The following is a 15482-nucleotide window of genomic DNA, read 5'->3' as shown; positions in this document are numbered from 1 at the left end:
GAAACGACATTTCCATTTCCTTGCTACAGTGGCTACAGCGCGAAGTTTTAAATAAGTGCGTGTTGAATTCAACCTGAACTTATTCACCTTATGCTGCATATAAAACAGTCTTAAGATTATGGAAGATCAGCTTAAAATGCTATCTAGAAACCGCGAATTTATGTCGCTGGTATTGAACTTGGCTGAGTCGGTAAGTTACCAATCACACATGTGATAAACACGTAACGCAACGGTCGTAATCGATGAACACATTACTCTGATTGCTGTCCCTAAACAGATCTGTGTACTTTCACTTTCTTTTTTGCAGGTTAACAAGCTGGCAGTAAGTGTAGACAGCACTGCGAAGCGCTGTAGTGAAGGAGTGGTAGACTCTATCCTTTCGATATTAGACACAGCTGATAAATACGGAGATGAAGCCGTAAGTATTCTCCTCCTTGATTCTTTTTTATTGTATTTTAAATGTACTCGACGTTGTTCTCCATAGCGAGAACACATAATTACGAGCGAGCGCTGCCGTGATGCACACTCACCGCTGTTTTTATTTCAGTTGCAGGCTAGCCTGGATCCATTGAAGCATAAGCTTAAAGTAGGAATCGCGGAACTAAGGACTTGCGCTCAGAAAAGACAGCACTTACCTTTTATAAGACAGTGTGCTGTGCCTCTGAGCCTTGAGGTAATCCTTCGGATATATGGAAGAACTAAGCGTTTCGTAACAGATCAGCTGTGTGCGCTAAGAAAAACGAAGAGACTGATAATTCTTTGTTTCCAGCTTCTTACGTCTCTGGAAGAATATGAGCTGGCAGCTCTGGAAAAGGCTCACGACACTGCCATCGAAAGTGTACAAGAGTTGGAATCATTGCATGGAAGTCAAGATGTGGATGTGTTTGCAAGGATCATAGTAAGTTATCTTTTATTTTGGATGATAAAATCAGGGTAATTTATAAACTCAGACAATCTTTGTAAAGGCCGGTAATATGAAGAAACAAAAAAAACAGCTGTTTGACTGAAGGAGTCAAATGCTGAAAGCGTCCTCCACCAAGGTGTACAGAATCCTGTCAGAAAAAAAAAAAAAAGAACAAAGTATCTATTGGGAACTGATTGCTGTTTTTGATCTCTTTGAATAGAGTTGTATGCTTCATCGGGCAGATAAATCTATTGTCCTTTTATTTAAAGAAAGTCATGAGTGGTATTTTATGCGAGAAGTTGCTTAAACTTTGCTGAGTTTTTCTCACATGAGACTGCCATGTATTCAAATTTCTTTAATTAAAGATTGTGGTCATTAAGAATAAAAGAGGTTGCAATACTTTGGCAGTCTTTTTTGTTTATTTCATTGCAGTCAGAAGAGAGATAAAGAGGACATAGTTAGAACAACACTTCTGAAAAGGAAAAAAGATAAGCTTCTTGTCAGTCAGCAGATGAATGCACAGATAGCCTTAGTTCAGGACAGCTCCGTCAATTTGCTTGATGTCACCTAGAATGTACGCTGCCAGGTTTTCTTTCTGCTGGAGTGTGGAAGCCATACTCAGCCATCCAGCATTAAGGGGTGGAGATAGGGTAGTGGCATGTGGTCACGTAGGAGGTAGATCATCGCATTCCACAGGATATGACATATGTTTGGGTAGTTGCTGCCGTTTATGCGAGACAGTAAATATGCAGTTAGTTGTTTCCTCGTTTCATTCCATGTCGCATGAAGGCCTTTGGTCAGCTGTGTGCAAATGGCACAGGCCAGGCTTTGATATTTTATTGAGAATTTGTGTTGCAATTGTTTCAGATTTTGTTTAAACTTTAGTTTTTCTAACTTACCATCTGGCCAGACCAGTGTTCGTCGAACCCTTGGCTGTTTTCGGAGCTGCGTCAATCCCTCCTTTTATTTCAGAAAGCCTTCAAAAATGTGTTGCTGTTCTTGAAAAAAGCCCAGAAGAGGGTCTCCTCGCTGCCTCAGCGATGTATCTTTGATGGCTTTGTGGACACCGCAGCAGTACAGAAGTTTTACCTATACTTTTTGGTGTCTGTTAGCCAGCTTCTCTCCAAGTATACAGGCAGCCGGCATGTAAAGGTACGATTTAAAAAAAGTATACTCCTCTTTCTTCTAAGTAATTTCATATGGCCTAGTGCACATTCAAGGAAAAAAAAGTACTATATAGTTGCACTAGAATCTAGGGATGTGTGAATATTCGAAATTTCGAATATTTTTCTAATAGTGTTTGCTATTCGATTCAATTCGCACTGGAATTTTACTATTCGAACTATTCGAACTTCCCCCCAAAAAATACAGTCAACGTCAGATTGAAAGTGACCCCTTCAGATTTCCAATGTGCTTCACATCATTACACTCTCGTATTGCGGCAAAGCTGCCTTTCAAGCTCCGTTACGGTTGAACTTTGCCAAGAGACAACGTCCGATTGGAAGTGATCCCTAGATTTTCAATATGCTTCACCTCATCACACCCTGGTATTGCGGCAAAGCTGCCTTTCAAGCTCCGTTACGGTCGAACTTTGCCAAGACACAGTCAACGTCCGATTGGAAGAGGTCCCTAGATTTTCAATATGCTTCACATCATCACACACCGGTATTGCGGCAAAATTGCCTTTCAAGCTCTGCTACGGTCACAAATGTACTAACTCGAGAAAACGCTGGTTCCAACATGGAGATGAAAGATGTGGCAGAAGTGGGGGCTCAATTAATGCTGTTTTGGACCTGAAATTTGAGCAGGAAGTCCGAAAAAACGGAAGCCGAAGCTTTTTAACATCCAAAATTTCAGATGTTCTTATATATCGACGTCTACGAGGCAGATTTGGAACTCCGGACTTGAAGGGAGCACACCCCTGTCCACCACATCAGTTGGGCTTCCACAGAAATTGAAAGAGGAGGAGAGGCTGAGGAAATATCATCTTTTCCTATCGCGTGTAAAGTGTTGTCAGCAACACTTCAGTTGCATCAAATCATGTACATAAATAGAATTCGGCCTCTACTTTGCTTCATTCTTGATAAGACAACTATGAAACACCACCCCGCCAGTGCTTCATATACCTAGCAAAAGAAACACTTTCATGTTGCTATCTCATAAGAATATGCTTAGGAATCCTCTCTAGCTGTAATTTCGCTTCGAAGTATTCGAAAAATATTCTACAAATATTCGAAAAATATTCCATTCGATTCGCACTCACACTTCAATATTCGAATTTGCTTCGCACCAAAAATTTTGCTATTCGCACAGCTCTACTAGAATCCAGTGCTTCCTTGACGAAAGGTGATGATTTTGGTATGAATTGGATGTACAGGTGGTGCTTTTGATTGGTGAGGCTTTCCTGAAGTGGAGGTCATATTAGTGTGTGTTGTGATTGTGCATTTCTCCCATTATTTGTTTGGGACTTCTTTACTGTTTTTAGTCCATAAAAGTTGTTTTGGATGATGCACATATCAATTTTTAAAGGAAACCGGCGTGGCCTGGTCACTAAGGTAATACTCTGTCTGATATGAAGTAGGTCTTGGGACCACATATTGTGCATTCATTCACTATTGCTGTGTTCGGTTTACTTCCATTTATTCAAGCCCATTCCTGACATGCACAACTAGGTTGAATGAAAATTAGTGAAAATTTGTGTTATCTAAAAATTAAAAACTATGTGCTTGAAAGTGCTTGTTGTACTGGATCTTAACATTTTTGCAAGCAGGTGCTATCCAAGACTGCTAGAATTTTGCAAGACTAATTACTCGCCTGAAATCCGGTCAGTGCTATAAGTGTGCCATTGCAAAGAACCGTTAAAGGGACACTAAAGGCAAATAACAATTTATGTCAGAATGAAAGCCCAATGTATGACAACTTTTAAAACGGCAATATTATCAACAGCAGTGCCCTACTTACCGAGAAATTAAGCTAAATGTATCACATGATGAGCGCCACGAGTGGGACATTTTCGAAGTGATCCCGATGACGTATGGAAGTCGGCCTACAATAAATCACTAGTAATCAAACTAGCAGCAGTAAAAAAGAACATTCCGAGCATCAAAAGACGCAATAAAATGCTGTTTGCTCGTTTCCGCTTGATTCATGGAAAACAAAACCTCCGTGGCGTTGCCATGGGGAACGGCGCGCGTGGTTCAAAGGTTCCGTTTTCGCCGAACTGCGCCTCGCCCGTCTCAGTGGTGGTTTTGGGATCGCGTACTGCCGTGCGTGTTTTGCGCGCTCGTGAAAGTCGCTCTGACAGAGAGTTCGACAACATGCCGCATGCGTGTGATATTGCCGGATGCCCGAATGGTGCACAACGCCAGTGCTGCAGCAAGGAAACCGGTGTGTCTTTTCACTGGGTGCCGCGGAATGAACCCTTACGCTCGAAGTGGCTTAGTGTCATGCCATTGCGCCAGTGTGCTAAACAGTCAAAACCTCTGCGTCTGTGCTCGCTGCACTTTCCTACTGAGGATTACGAGACCAACCGCAACGTGGTGAAGGCTTTGAATGTGCCCATCCGAGCAAGTCTTTGCCGCAGCGCCGTTGTTGCTACTGTGGGTCCCGCTACTTCCGCTCGGCTGCTACTAGTGTCGGCGGCCGCGCAGTAAAAGCGGGCAACGTTGGGCACGGCAGCAGTGACGTATCAAAGTCGTATTTTCAGGCGGGAGATTTGAAGCGCGCTAACGCGATGCGGACCACTAAAAACGTGATTTTATTTCAAAATAAGCACTTCCTTGGCACAAAAGCAGCACTACGAGGTTTCTGGACCGCTATTTCAACAATCAACGTCGACTTAATATTTGCCTTTAGTGTCCCTTTAATGCAGAGTGCTGTTTGTGTTTCAGTTATAGTATATTGTCACTGCTGTTGTCATCTGGAAGCATTTGTAACACTGGCATAATTTGTGCCATCTTCATTTTTTCTCTGTTTTCCACGCCTCTTTGTGATGGTATCGTTCACATATTTTCTTTTGAACATTGCTTAAAACCAATTTGATTTTTTGGCGTTGGCAACTCATCTTGGTCTTGAAGGATGGTACTGCTGCATGGTGATGTGAAACTGCAGTTCCTGGAAAGAGTTCATTATTTTGGAGGTTTGACAGCATCTTCACACTTGTTTGAAGGTGTTCAGTACTTTTAGTTCAACCATTTATGTTGTGATCTAACCATGCACCAACTAGGCCTTCAAGAAGTACTTTTAAGATATAACCATGCTTCACATTTTTGACAAAATCGCTTTTAAGGGATTGTGTGAGAACTGAGCATGCAGTTTTTATTAAGGCGAAAGCCTTAAATAACTCGTGAGAGGGGTCATGTGGCAAAAAGCCAGCGTATGATACAAAAAAGCACATGAATCACACACACACACAAAAAAAACAGCTGCACACCTCGTGGCTCCAGGTGCGCAAACTGCACGTTTGCTATGTCGTTGTGGTGTTTGCGTGATTAAAAAATGACAAAAACCGGCATTCATGTGACTCTCACTTTGTCTTTGCAAAAACGTGAAACCGAGGCGAAAAAGAAGAAGACAAAGAAGATGATCCCCTGGCACAGCAGATGTCATGAAAAGCCTGTGCGGAGCTTTGCCGGCAGTTTGGAGAGCATAAAAAAGGCAGCGTTCGCATGACTCTGCTTACTGATGTCTATTGGAGCAAAAGCCCTACAAAAGCGAGTGAAAGCGTGACTGCACATATATATATATATATATATATATATATATATATATATATATATGATGATAAAGCAAATTAAGTTAGTTGAAAGTTGAACATGAGAGCTACGAAAATAAAAAAAAATGAATCGCTGTAGTCTTTGCTGTCGTTGTGCAAGTTACTGCAGCAAGACTTAGGAGAAGTGCTTTCAAGAAAGGTCAGAGTTCTGTGGCCACGATACCATCTGCAAAAAGTAAACCACATCATAAACACACTGCTCGCTTTGAGCTTGCAATCCTGTGCAATGTAAAACACATGAAAATGCCACTTATTAGTTTGTTTCTACACTGACAGGTGGCACCACAATCAGTAGATCTCTGATTTTGATGAATGCTGTGTTTGGATTCAGATACATGTAGCTTGTGGGTAGTTGTGGAACTCGTGTATGATTGAAGAACTGTGGCTTGCGCATCTTTCCACATTGTTAAACAAGTGTGCTGAAGTTCTCACTTCATTCTTGCTTCATACTGTCTGAAGCTCTGTTTGATTCTATTCCATTTACGTACCAGCAAGTCCAATCAAGCACATTACTGAAGTTCTCCAGAATTCTCAAAAGGAAACAAGCATGCGAATACACAAATATTTTGGGACTATAGTATTTGATTTCTGTACAAAGGTAGTCTCTTACAAAAGCTGTGGCCACCGAGTGCCTCTGAAACAGTGGAAGTAGTCGAAGGTAGGTTTGCAGGTATATGGCATTGAAATATGTATTAATGCTTCATCGCTGATTGGCGTACTTTGAGCCACTAGCCCAGTTTCGTTATACCTTGTTCATTTGGACTGTCCTACTGGATCGTCAGCCATATGCTTTCTCTGGCGGTGCAACCCAAAGTACGTACTCTTGAATTATTAGCCGTCGATATGGCCACTGCTCCTGATGGAGGCATGAAAGTTTGTCACACACTTAACCAAAGCAAAGTTTAGCCATGAGGAGGCCATATGAAAGGTAAAGGTGAATTAAACATTGTCACACTAAATGGAATATGACTGTACTTGGAGGCTGGCAAACCATGATGTTGCATTTAAATGTTTTGGGGGATCAGTGATAGGTTGGTGCTGTTTGTTTATCAGTGGTTGGCCATGTCTGGGAACCATGGGCGTCCGGAGGGGGGTGCAAGGGGGAACAGCTGCCCCTCCCTGGAATTTCGGATAATATTTTTCTATGCGGTAGCAATGAGCTACACAGCTTGATTAGCACACTCAGATCCCGGCCTATCTCTATTTCCAACCAATTTCGCATGTTGCACAATATTGATTAATCTTGCAGGTCATGTCACGGCAGTGAAAAAAAAAAAAAAGCTGTCAATGCTATATCCCCCCCCCTTTTGCACCCCCCTGCAACACGTTCTACGGACGCCCTTGCTGGGAACTCATTGCTCCTAATGTTGTTTGCTAATGCTACAAATACTATATTTACAAAAGCAGCAGAACAGGGGTCAAAACTGGTTCCTAAGCACAACTCTTGTCTTTGATTGTACCATTCACATTAATTGCTGGCTTGGTGGGTCTTTGCTGACCAAGTATGAACATTTAAGGGGTGCACTTTCACTTGTTTGTGATTTAGCTGACATATTCAGTATTTCTGATGTCCTGTAAAATTGATGAACATTATCTTCTAGATACTTTGGTGCTTTGCTGTTCGTCAAGCAGGCCTGTGGCTGTCCAAGTTACGAGACTTCGCCTGCAGTGTTTCTTCCTATGACTTCTTAGATGGGTGGATGGGTGCCTTTGTTGGGAAGGTGGATGAGGTATGTACTGCATTGTTTAGAACAGCAAAATGTGCAGGGGATTAGGTTGTAATGGTAAAAAAAAGGCCTTACTCTTTGTCATGGAATTGTTAGTAGCCTTCATCCACTTTAGCTTCATTTGGTTACTGTGTATGTTGTCATTTGTTTGATATTGGCAAGGCTTATCTCATCATTGCACATATGCATCCATCTGCCTTGCCTATGCCGTGATGTCAGTAGTTCTTGGTGCTCTTGCCTCTGTACTTGGTTTCATGGCAGCATTGAGCAGGATGTAGGTGTCAGCTGTGCTGAAGTGTATTCTTTGCCAGAGTGCTAAAGTTGGGGGAGGGGAGGTGGAATTATTTAACCATACTCTTTAGACGAGATGTGAAACCTTCCAAGGTGGCTTTCCTGCACTGCTAAAATTCATGCATGATGGTGGTGCATTCCGTGCATGCTGCAATTCATGTTTAAGGTAGACACGACGTGCGCTCGCATTCACGCGAGCTCGTGTCACGTCTGCTCTCTAATTTAGCCATCGCCAAACGCGTGAAACTGTATGCTGTGCATAACAATTGTAGCGAGGACGGGATGCAGCACCATTGTGCATGAATTTTTGTAGTGCGGGAAAGCTGCCTTGTGGTTTTTGCAACTCATCCACTGTAGCGTCACTGTATACTTGATTCCCTACCACTTCATTTTTTTTTCTCTCGTTCTTGTGGCAAGTTTACCAGTGGTAATTTATTAAATTCACTCTTTCAGGCTCTGTACCACTTAGGTCACAAGTTGGGGGCTGAATTTTACTCTGCTGTGGATGCTGTGACTAGCCATGGGATGTCAGTATGCCACCTCTGCCCAGAAGCGGACCGTGACAAGCTGATCACTGCTTACAAGCAGGTGGTGTGCTGGGAACAGAGGCATTTTTTTATTATGGACATTTTGTAGGCCCTGTTTATCGAAAGCTTTCAATATTTGCACACAATAGTTGCATTTTTTTTTTTGGATATGTCATTCACAGCTTGCCAGAAAAACGAAAGAACATTAAGTGTCTGAGAAATTGTGTCAGGTAGATTCGGAGCACAACATCTCATGACATTACAACACCTATGGGTTAGTAATATTTGTAGTCGGATACAACTTTAGAAGGCAGCGGCATTTTCACCTCGAAGGTGGATGCACACAAGCCTGAACCATTAAGTGTGTGCTCCAGACTGATGCAATAAGTTGGACAGTGTGTGACCCTGCATTAGGAGAACATCGCCGAGTACATGAGCAGGACTATTTTTTTAGTCGCAGAGGCAATCGGTTGCCACGCTTCGGTTATCTCGGTGGTGCCCCTCCTGCCTTCTTAAATTGTATAAGACTATTAATAACGTTGCCTCATCATATGAAAAGGTAGCTTCCGACTGCTAATGATAATAATGCTTTGACGAAGACGAATGGGTATAGCTTCTCCTTTTGTTGGTTAGCATTTGGAATGTAAGAGGGAAAGAGATACTTTGGGGGGGGGGGGGGGGGGAGTGGAGATTGGGTTAGAATTTTGTATACAAATACTCTCAAAGGTGCTCTAGGAGGGACTCCAGGATTCTTGTGCTGTGGACTGGTGTTTCAACTTTCGTGAAGCGAAAGTACAAAAGGTCGCAATCATTCCCTGGTAAAGTGTGCTCCATAGTTTCAATGGAAAGGTTGACTAAGTGTAACAATCTACCAACCAGTGTCATGAATTCACAATATTATATACTATACGCAGTGTCATCATTTATGTACAGAAAAAAGAAAAACCAGTCTAGTTTAGTTCATATGTATCATCGCTTGCAGGCCATAAGTTGAGTGAGAAGTAAGCATGCATTGAGACAGTGAGCCTGGAGCAGACCATGTGCAACTTTATCCTCTTATGTTGATGTTGACCGATAAAGCAAGTGACACTTACTGGGAAAAAAAGCCGTTACAATATGTAACAGCAGGCAGTCATCATCCATGGAAAGCATTCTTTTGGTGAAGTTGGGGTCCATTAAGCCATTTTAAACTGTGAGCATCAGGACTGATAGTATGAAAAGTTGACACTTGTAAGAAATGTGTGCAAAGATGCAAACAGCCAAAAACAAAGAATGCAGTTTTCTCACGTGCAACATGCATTTCTTCTTAAATAAATGCAAGTCCTTCAATTTCCATTAACATTAGAGCTGGCAAAATTCAATTTATGTGTTTTGTTTAAGATAACCAAAGTGTTTAAGAAAAAAAAAACAGCATTCCATAATTTCATGTCAAGGCGTATAAATTTTTAGCATTGGTCGAAGAAAGTCTGTTGGCCCAATGCCACAATTTCATGCTACACTTATTTCGAAAGATACAGCAGAACAGCAAAGTTTTTCAGTTTGGGGCAAAGATCAGAGATACCATTAAGTTGTAAACTTCCTATGGATCTACAAGGTAAATTTGGCATAAGGGCATTAAGAATTGCAATATTATATGTTGTAGGTGAAAGTATCTGTACCATTGCTGTTAACACAGTGTACATGATGTCTACATGATAGTTTTTTTTCTGAGTGACAAGATTTATAGCATCAAAGCACAAAGCTTTTACGGTGTTAACACACTTTCTGTTTATTTTTTTTTTGTCCTCTGCAATTAGGTTCTAGAGTCCAAACTTGACTTGGAAAAAGCAACGAAGAGTGAGGCAGGGTATGTATATATTACAGTATTCTTAACCATGGCGAGTCAAACTCTATCAGTTGGCACGTTAAACCCCATCAGTTCATCCTCATGTTGGTCTTATGTTGCCATCACGTTTCAGAAACAGCATAGAGTCAAAATGCAAAAAAATGAAAGCCACGTTGGAGAACTTTGAAGAGCTTGTGAACATAGCTCTTGTGGAACTTATAGTCCATAACTACATGAAGCCGAGTTCTTCCTTTTTGAACCTCTTGCAAGTTGCTAAACAAGACCCACTGGTAAGAACCGTTGGTGTTTTTCTTACATATGCCGTTTTGGAATTGCCAGTACTACATTACCTCACTCTATGAAAGCAGTGAAAGCATGAAAAGATTAAAATATTTTGGGTAAAATAAGCTTTTTTCAGACATCTCGTAGCTCTGCCTTTTGTTATAACATTGATACGGCAAACTCGCGTCAAGCTGTCTATATTGAATTGAATTGAATCTTTATTTTCATGTTTCATACTACATGAAGGATGGCGGGAGTAAAAGCTGCACTAAAGCAGCTTGACTAGCTCCCGCTACCTAAAAATGAATGGGTCAGAAGCACTGGCATACAAATAAGGCTTCCTCATTCCCAAATTATGTATCTCTCTGCTACTACATGTAGGAACGACTCATTGTTATGTTACCGGGTTGTAGTTTGGTGTTGTGCTATAGTATATAGGGGTATCCAAAAGTGGCAGGAGTCAGTGAAAGATGGAAGCTTGCGATGAAAAATTCATAAACAGGGTGTGTGTGCTGGAGCCGACCTTTCGACAAGTGGACTTGTCTTCTTCAAGCTGATCTTTGAAGAAGACAAGTTCCAGCCTTAAAGTTGCAGCCTTGAAGAAGACAAGCCTGCTTGCCGAAACGTCGGCTCCAGCAAACACACCCTGTTTACAGTATACAATAGATTCTCATTAAACGAAACCTAAAGGGACCAGGAAAATATGTTCTGTTTAACAGGAATTACGCTTACTGGGAGATGAACACAGGTGCGGAATTAAGTTACGAAACCAGCCATATCAGAGGCAGTTCCGTTTAAGCAGCAATTGCATTTAAGAGATTTCCGATTACTGAGAGTCTGCTGTATAGGCATGTCATATTAATGGTACATAAGGGAAGTCCTTATTATTGGGGTGAAAATACAGGTTAGCCTCATGTAAAGTCATGAACATTAAGCAGTACTGAGATTATGAGAAGCAATTATAACTTGCCGTTACTGTTAGTGATTACAACTGATTTTGAGCTTTTGGATGTGACAGTAATGGTGCATGCCGGAAGGAGGAGCGGAGGGGCACTGGTAGTGCCACCGTTGTAGTAACAGCAGCTCTGTTAGCCTTCCCTTCCCCTTCACCTCAATATTTTTGTTCTTTCCATGCAGTGCAGTTATAACAATTACTGGTTATAGCAGTGGAATTTTGCGGCAAGTGGATATTATAAGTGGGTTAGACTACATTGAGTTCAGAAGGTCTAATTGCATCACATTTTGTTTACTTGAGAAAAAAAAATTCATACTAGTTTAGTTCCTTGTGTAAACTGCCCACCTTGATAATAATGTAAGTCGGGTGTCCTCTCGATAAGTGCTTAAATATGGGAGAATAATTTTATCCTCTTTCATTCCAGAAAAGAGAGTGCAGTGCAAACGGCCTCACTCATCTCCATGCCAATGCAGCCAACCTGTCTGACCTCTACAAAAGTAAAGCAGATGATTTTTGTGAATCTGTGGACACAACTTACAGCATAGCTCATTTAGCTGCTGGTTGCACGACAGATGTTAGATGTAAGTGCTAGTTTGTGCCAAGGCTCTTCAGCTGTCACTGTATATGCGCTTCTTGAGACTCTTTTGTGCTGTGTAATTTCATGGCTCAGACATCTAAGGTAGGTCGCCACCTTCGCGGAAAAATTTTACAGTTGCAGTCCAAAGGTTATAATTATGTTTTTGGCTTGTAGGGCTTAAGTAAATTTAAACTTTAGAATAATGAAACTGCTAAAAATGTAAAAAACAAAATTTATAAAAATCAAAACCTGCCAAAATATGCATGCTGTGCCAACAGCCATAACTACAAAATGGTTGGTGCGATTGAAACGAGACTTGGCAGGTACGTAGTGAAGACACTATCCTGTGTATCTAACCTCCACGATCACCCAATCTCTAATCTAAGGCGCGTTATCTTAAAAAGAATGAAAAAGTTTATATTTGACAGGTTTGTTGTGCACATAATTGGCAATAGCACAAAATGTTACAGCTCATTTTCAATAATTCTGCTTGAGTGCACAACTCAACCTATAAAGAAATAGTATGCAAAATTGTATGTAAAAATGTTTATCAGAAGGAAAGTTATCACTGTTCGCGTAAGTGTAGGATGCAAAAAATTTAGGGGTGTGCGAATATTCGAAATTTCGAATATTTTTCGAATAGTGTTTGCTATTCGATTCGATTCGCACTGTAATTTTACTATTCGAACTTCCCAAAAACAAATACAGTAAACGTCTGATTAATAGTGACCCCTTCAAGTTTTCAATATGCTTCACCACATTACACCCTCGTATTGCGGCAAAGCTGCCTTTCACGCTCCGTTATGGTCGAACTTAGCCAAGACGGTCAACGTCTGATTAGAAGTGGTCCCTGGATTTTTTTTAATATGCTTCACCTCATCACACCCTGGTACTGCGGCAAAGCTGCCTTTCAAGCTCCGTTACGGTCGAACTTAGCCAAGAGACGGTCAACGTCCGATTGGAAGTGGTTCCTAGATTTTCAATATTCTCCACCTCATCACACCTCAGTATTGTGGCAAAGCTGCCTTTCAAACTCCGCTACGGCCGCAAATGTATTAACTCAAGAAAATGCTGGTTCCAACATATAGATGAAAGATGTGGCAGAGGTGGGGGCTCAATTAATGCTGTTTTGAACCTGAAATTTGGGAAGGAAGTCCGAAAAATCGGACGCCGAAGCTTTCTAGCATCCAAAATTTCATTTTCTTATATAGTGACGTCTACGAGGCAGATTTGGAACTCCGGACTTGAAGGGAGCACACCCTTGTCTGCCACATCAGTTGGGCTTCCACAGAAGTTGAAAGAGAAGGAGAGGGTGAGGAAATGGCATCTTTGCCTATCACGTGTAAAGTGTTGTCGGCAACACTTTGGTTGCACCAAATCATGTACATAAATACGATTCGGCCTCTACATTGCCTCATTCTTGATAAGACAACTATAAAACACCACCCCGCCAGTCCTTCATCAACCTAGCAAAAAGAAACACTTTCATGTTGCTATCTCACAAGAACATGCTTAGGGATTCTCTGCAACTTTTTCTGTAATTTCACTTCGAATTATTCGAAAAATGTTTGAGAAATATTCGAAAATTATTCGATTCGATTCGCACTCAATCTTTATTATTCGAATTCGCTTCGCACCCAAAATTTTGCTATTCGCACAGCTCTAAAAAAATTATGTTTTGAGAAAAATGCCTTTAAAGATTTCAGTCGAATGTACATATAATAAAGAAACATTCAATATGCCTGAAATTCTCCAGGATCATAGCTTGAGACCTCCTCTGAAGCGGCGCATTCTCCTTTTAAGCGATCTGAAGCACATATACTTTTTCTAGCTCATTTTGCGTCTCCAGCTTACTCTCATCTATGTGCGCCACAGCGGGTCCACTCTTGGTATATTGATTCCATAACTTGCGTTGATGCTTCTTTTTTGTCCTATACTTTGCCATATTTCATGGAGTACTATAACTTTCTCCTTGAAAGGCCACAACTAAGTCCAAGAGCTCGAAGTGGTGTACGAAAAAGCACAGACAGCCGAGCGAAAATGCGCACAACTTAAACAACAGATTGCCGCAGCCGTGCAGTGGAAATTTTCCAATAATCGAAAACATCACGCCCCACAAGCTTTAGAATGTACTTAGACACTTAGCATTATGTAATATATGTATAAGGAAAAACATGACACGGCAGGTGTTGTGGAATCGGAAACCTTCAGCTTCGGTTTCGCATGCGTCTTAGAGGTGTTGGAAAAATAGTCATAACTTTCGAATGGCTCAAGATAACTACATAATCTTTTCCCTAAATATTCTTGAACAGACAAGGAGCCTCAAAATGCCAAAATTAAAAAAAATCATTTTTTTAAAAACAATTCGTTTTTGAAGGTGGTGACCTACCTTAATATTCTAAATGTGGCCTGCCAACAGTAAAGAACTCTTACATAATGGCTTAGCAGGTAAAGTTTTTTGCCTCTGAGCACAGTTCTGTAGGTTTTATTTCAGGACAGAGCGGCTGCATTTATGTTAAAGAAAATGTGTTGTTATGATAGTTTATTTTCATTGAAAGGATGAATGACGACTTTTGGAGGCTTAGCAATCGAGCCACTAAGAGTCAAGGATAACATTATTCTCTTTCATTCGTTGTCGAGTGCAACGTAGCACTTCCCTTGTTGCAAAGCATTTTCATGTGGCAAAACATTCTGAATTTCCAAGGTAGTAAAGTTTGAAACAAGTAACATGAATGACATTCTTCTGAGAGCCAGTGATGTGAGGCAGGGTATGTACACAGCTCAAACCGTAACCTAGGGGTAAAAGTCTTGTGTCAGTCCACTCTTCCTGTGCCATCCTGCTCCAAAATGCATTATTGCATGAAAACTGCTCCCATACAATGCCTTCACATGCTGCCAAGTTTCAAACAATGATGAGGTGTTCAGCAGGGCTGGGCAAAGATACCTTGAAGTTGTATTGCGATACAATACAAGATACTCGGGCAAGAAGTATTTGAGATACAGATGCAAGATACTTCCGGAATAATTGTATCCGATATGATACTTCCCAATTGTATCTTAAGATACTTCGATACATTTGCAAATTTGATATTATAGATCTATATAATGATGCAGCAAAGGCCTATGTACAAAAGTGTGTTCTTGAGAGTTTCTTAACTACGACCAACTTTGCTTAATTTTAATGAAATATCTGTTTTTATCCCGAAAGCTCTGTCTTTCTTGTTCAAAGCATGCTAGTTCCATTCCGAAACAACTTAATGTGATTTGTTTGGCTGCTTAACATGACAGCTCTTTCTACGCTGCACTGTCATTGGTTTTTGCTTGGCACTTTTATAACTATGTCGACCAGGTAGCAGGCTGCCATCTACTTGTAAGAACGTCATTAAGAAGCCTCCGCACGATGGCTCAAATACTACAGCTGTGCAGTCTTACCTTGTCCGTAAGTGTATTACTGTTTTGTTAATAATGCATTACCCGACAGGTGTAAAGCAGCAGCAATGCTGGTAGTGGTATTCTTTGTGACGTATCGTGGGAAGACGATAACACAGAATCAGCGTTCATTTTTATTGAGGACATCAAAAGCGTTCGTTAGCAACGTATTTACTAACGTGCAATCTTCT

General features: G+C 41.1%; 1 protein-coding gene across 1 annotated transcript in view; it reads left to right on the top strand.

The window, feature by feature from the left end:
* Nucleotides 1–32: 32 nt before the first annotated feature.
* Nucleotides 33–15482, top strand: part of LOC119379221 (uncharacterized) — a 57318-nt gene continuing 41868 nt past the window's right edge. Inside the window, exons 1-10 of the mRNA XM_037648452.2 lie at nucleotides 33–190; nucleotides 308–418; nucleotides 548–673; nucleotides 770–898; nucleotides 1877–2056; nucleotides 7280–7408; nucleotides 8150–8284; nucleotides 10020–10069; nucleotides 10182–10338; nucleotides 11710–11866. Of these exons, the coding sequence (XP_037504380.1) occupies nucleotides 119–190; nucleotides 308–418; nucleotides 548–673; nucleotides 770–898; nucleotides 1877–2056; nucleotides 7280–7408; nucleotides 8150–8284; nucleotides 10020–10069; nucleotides 10182–10338; nucleotides 11710–11866 (1246 nt within the window). The 5' untranslated portion in view covers nucleotides 33–118. The remainder of the gene's footprint in view (nucleotides 191–307; nucleotides 419–547; nucleotides 674–769; nucleotides 899–1876; nucleotides 2057–7279; nucleotides 7409–8149; nucleotides 8285–10019; nucleotides 10070–10181; nucleotides 10339–11709; nucleotides 11867–15482) is intronic.

This window comes from Rhipicephalus sanguineus, chromosome 1 (genome assembly GCF_013339695.2).
Source record: "Rhipicephalus sanguineus isolate Rsan-2018 chromosome 1, BIME_Rsan_1.4, whole genome shotgun sequence".
NCBI classification, from domain to species: domain Eukaryota; kingdom Metazoa; phylum Arthropoda; class Arachnida; order Ixodida; family Ixodidae; genus Rhipicephalus; species Rhipicephalus sanguineus.
This window is presented reverse-complemented; position numbering and strand designations above follow the sequence as displayed.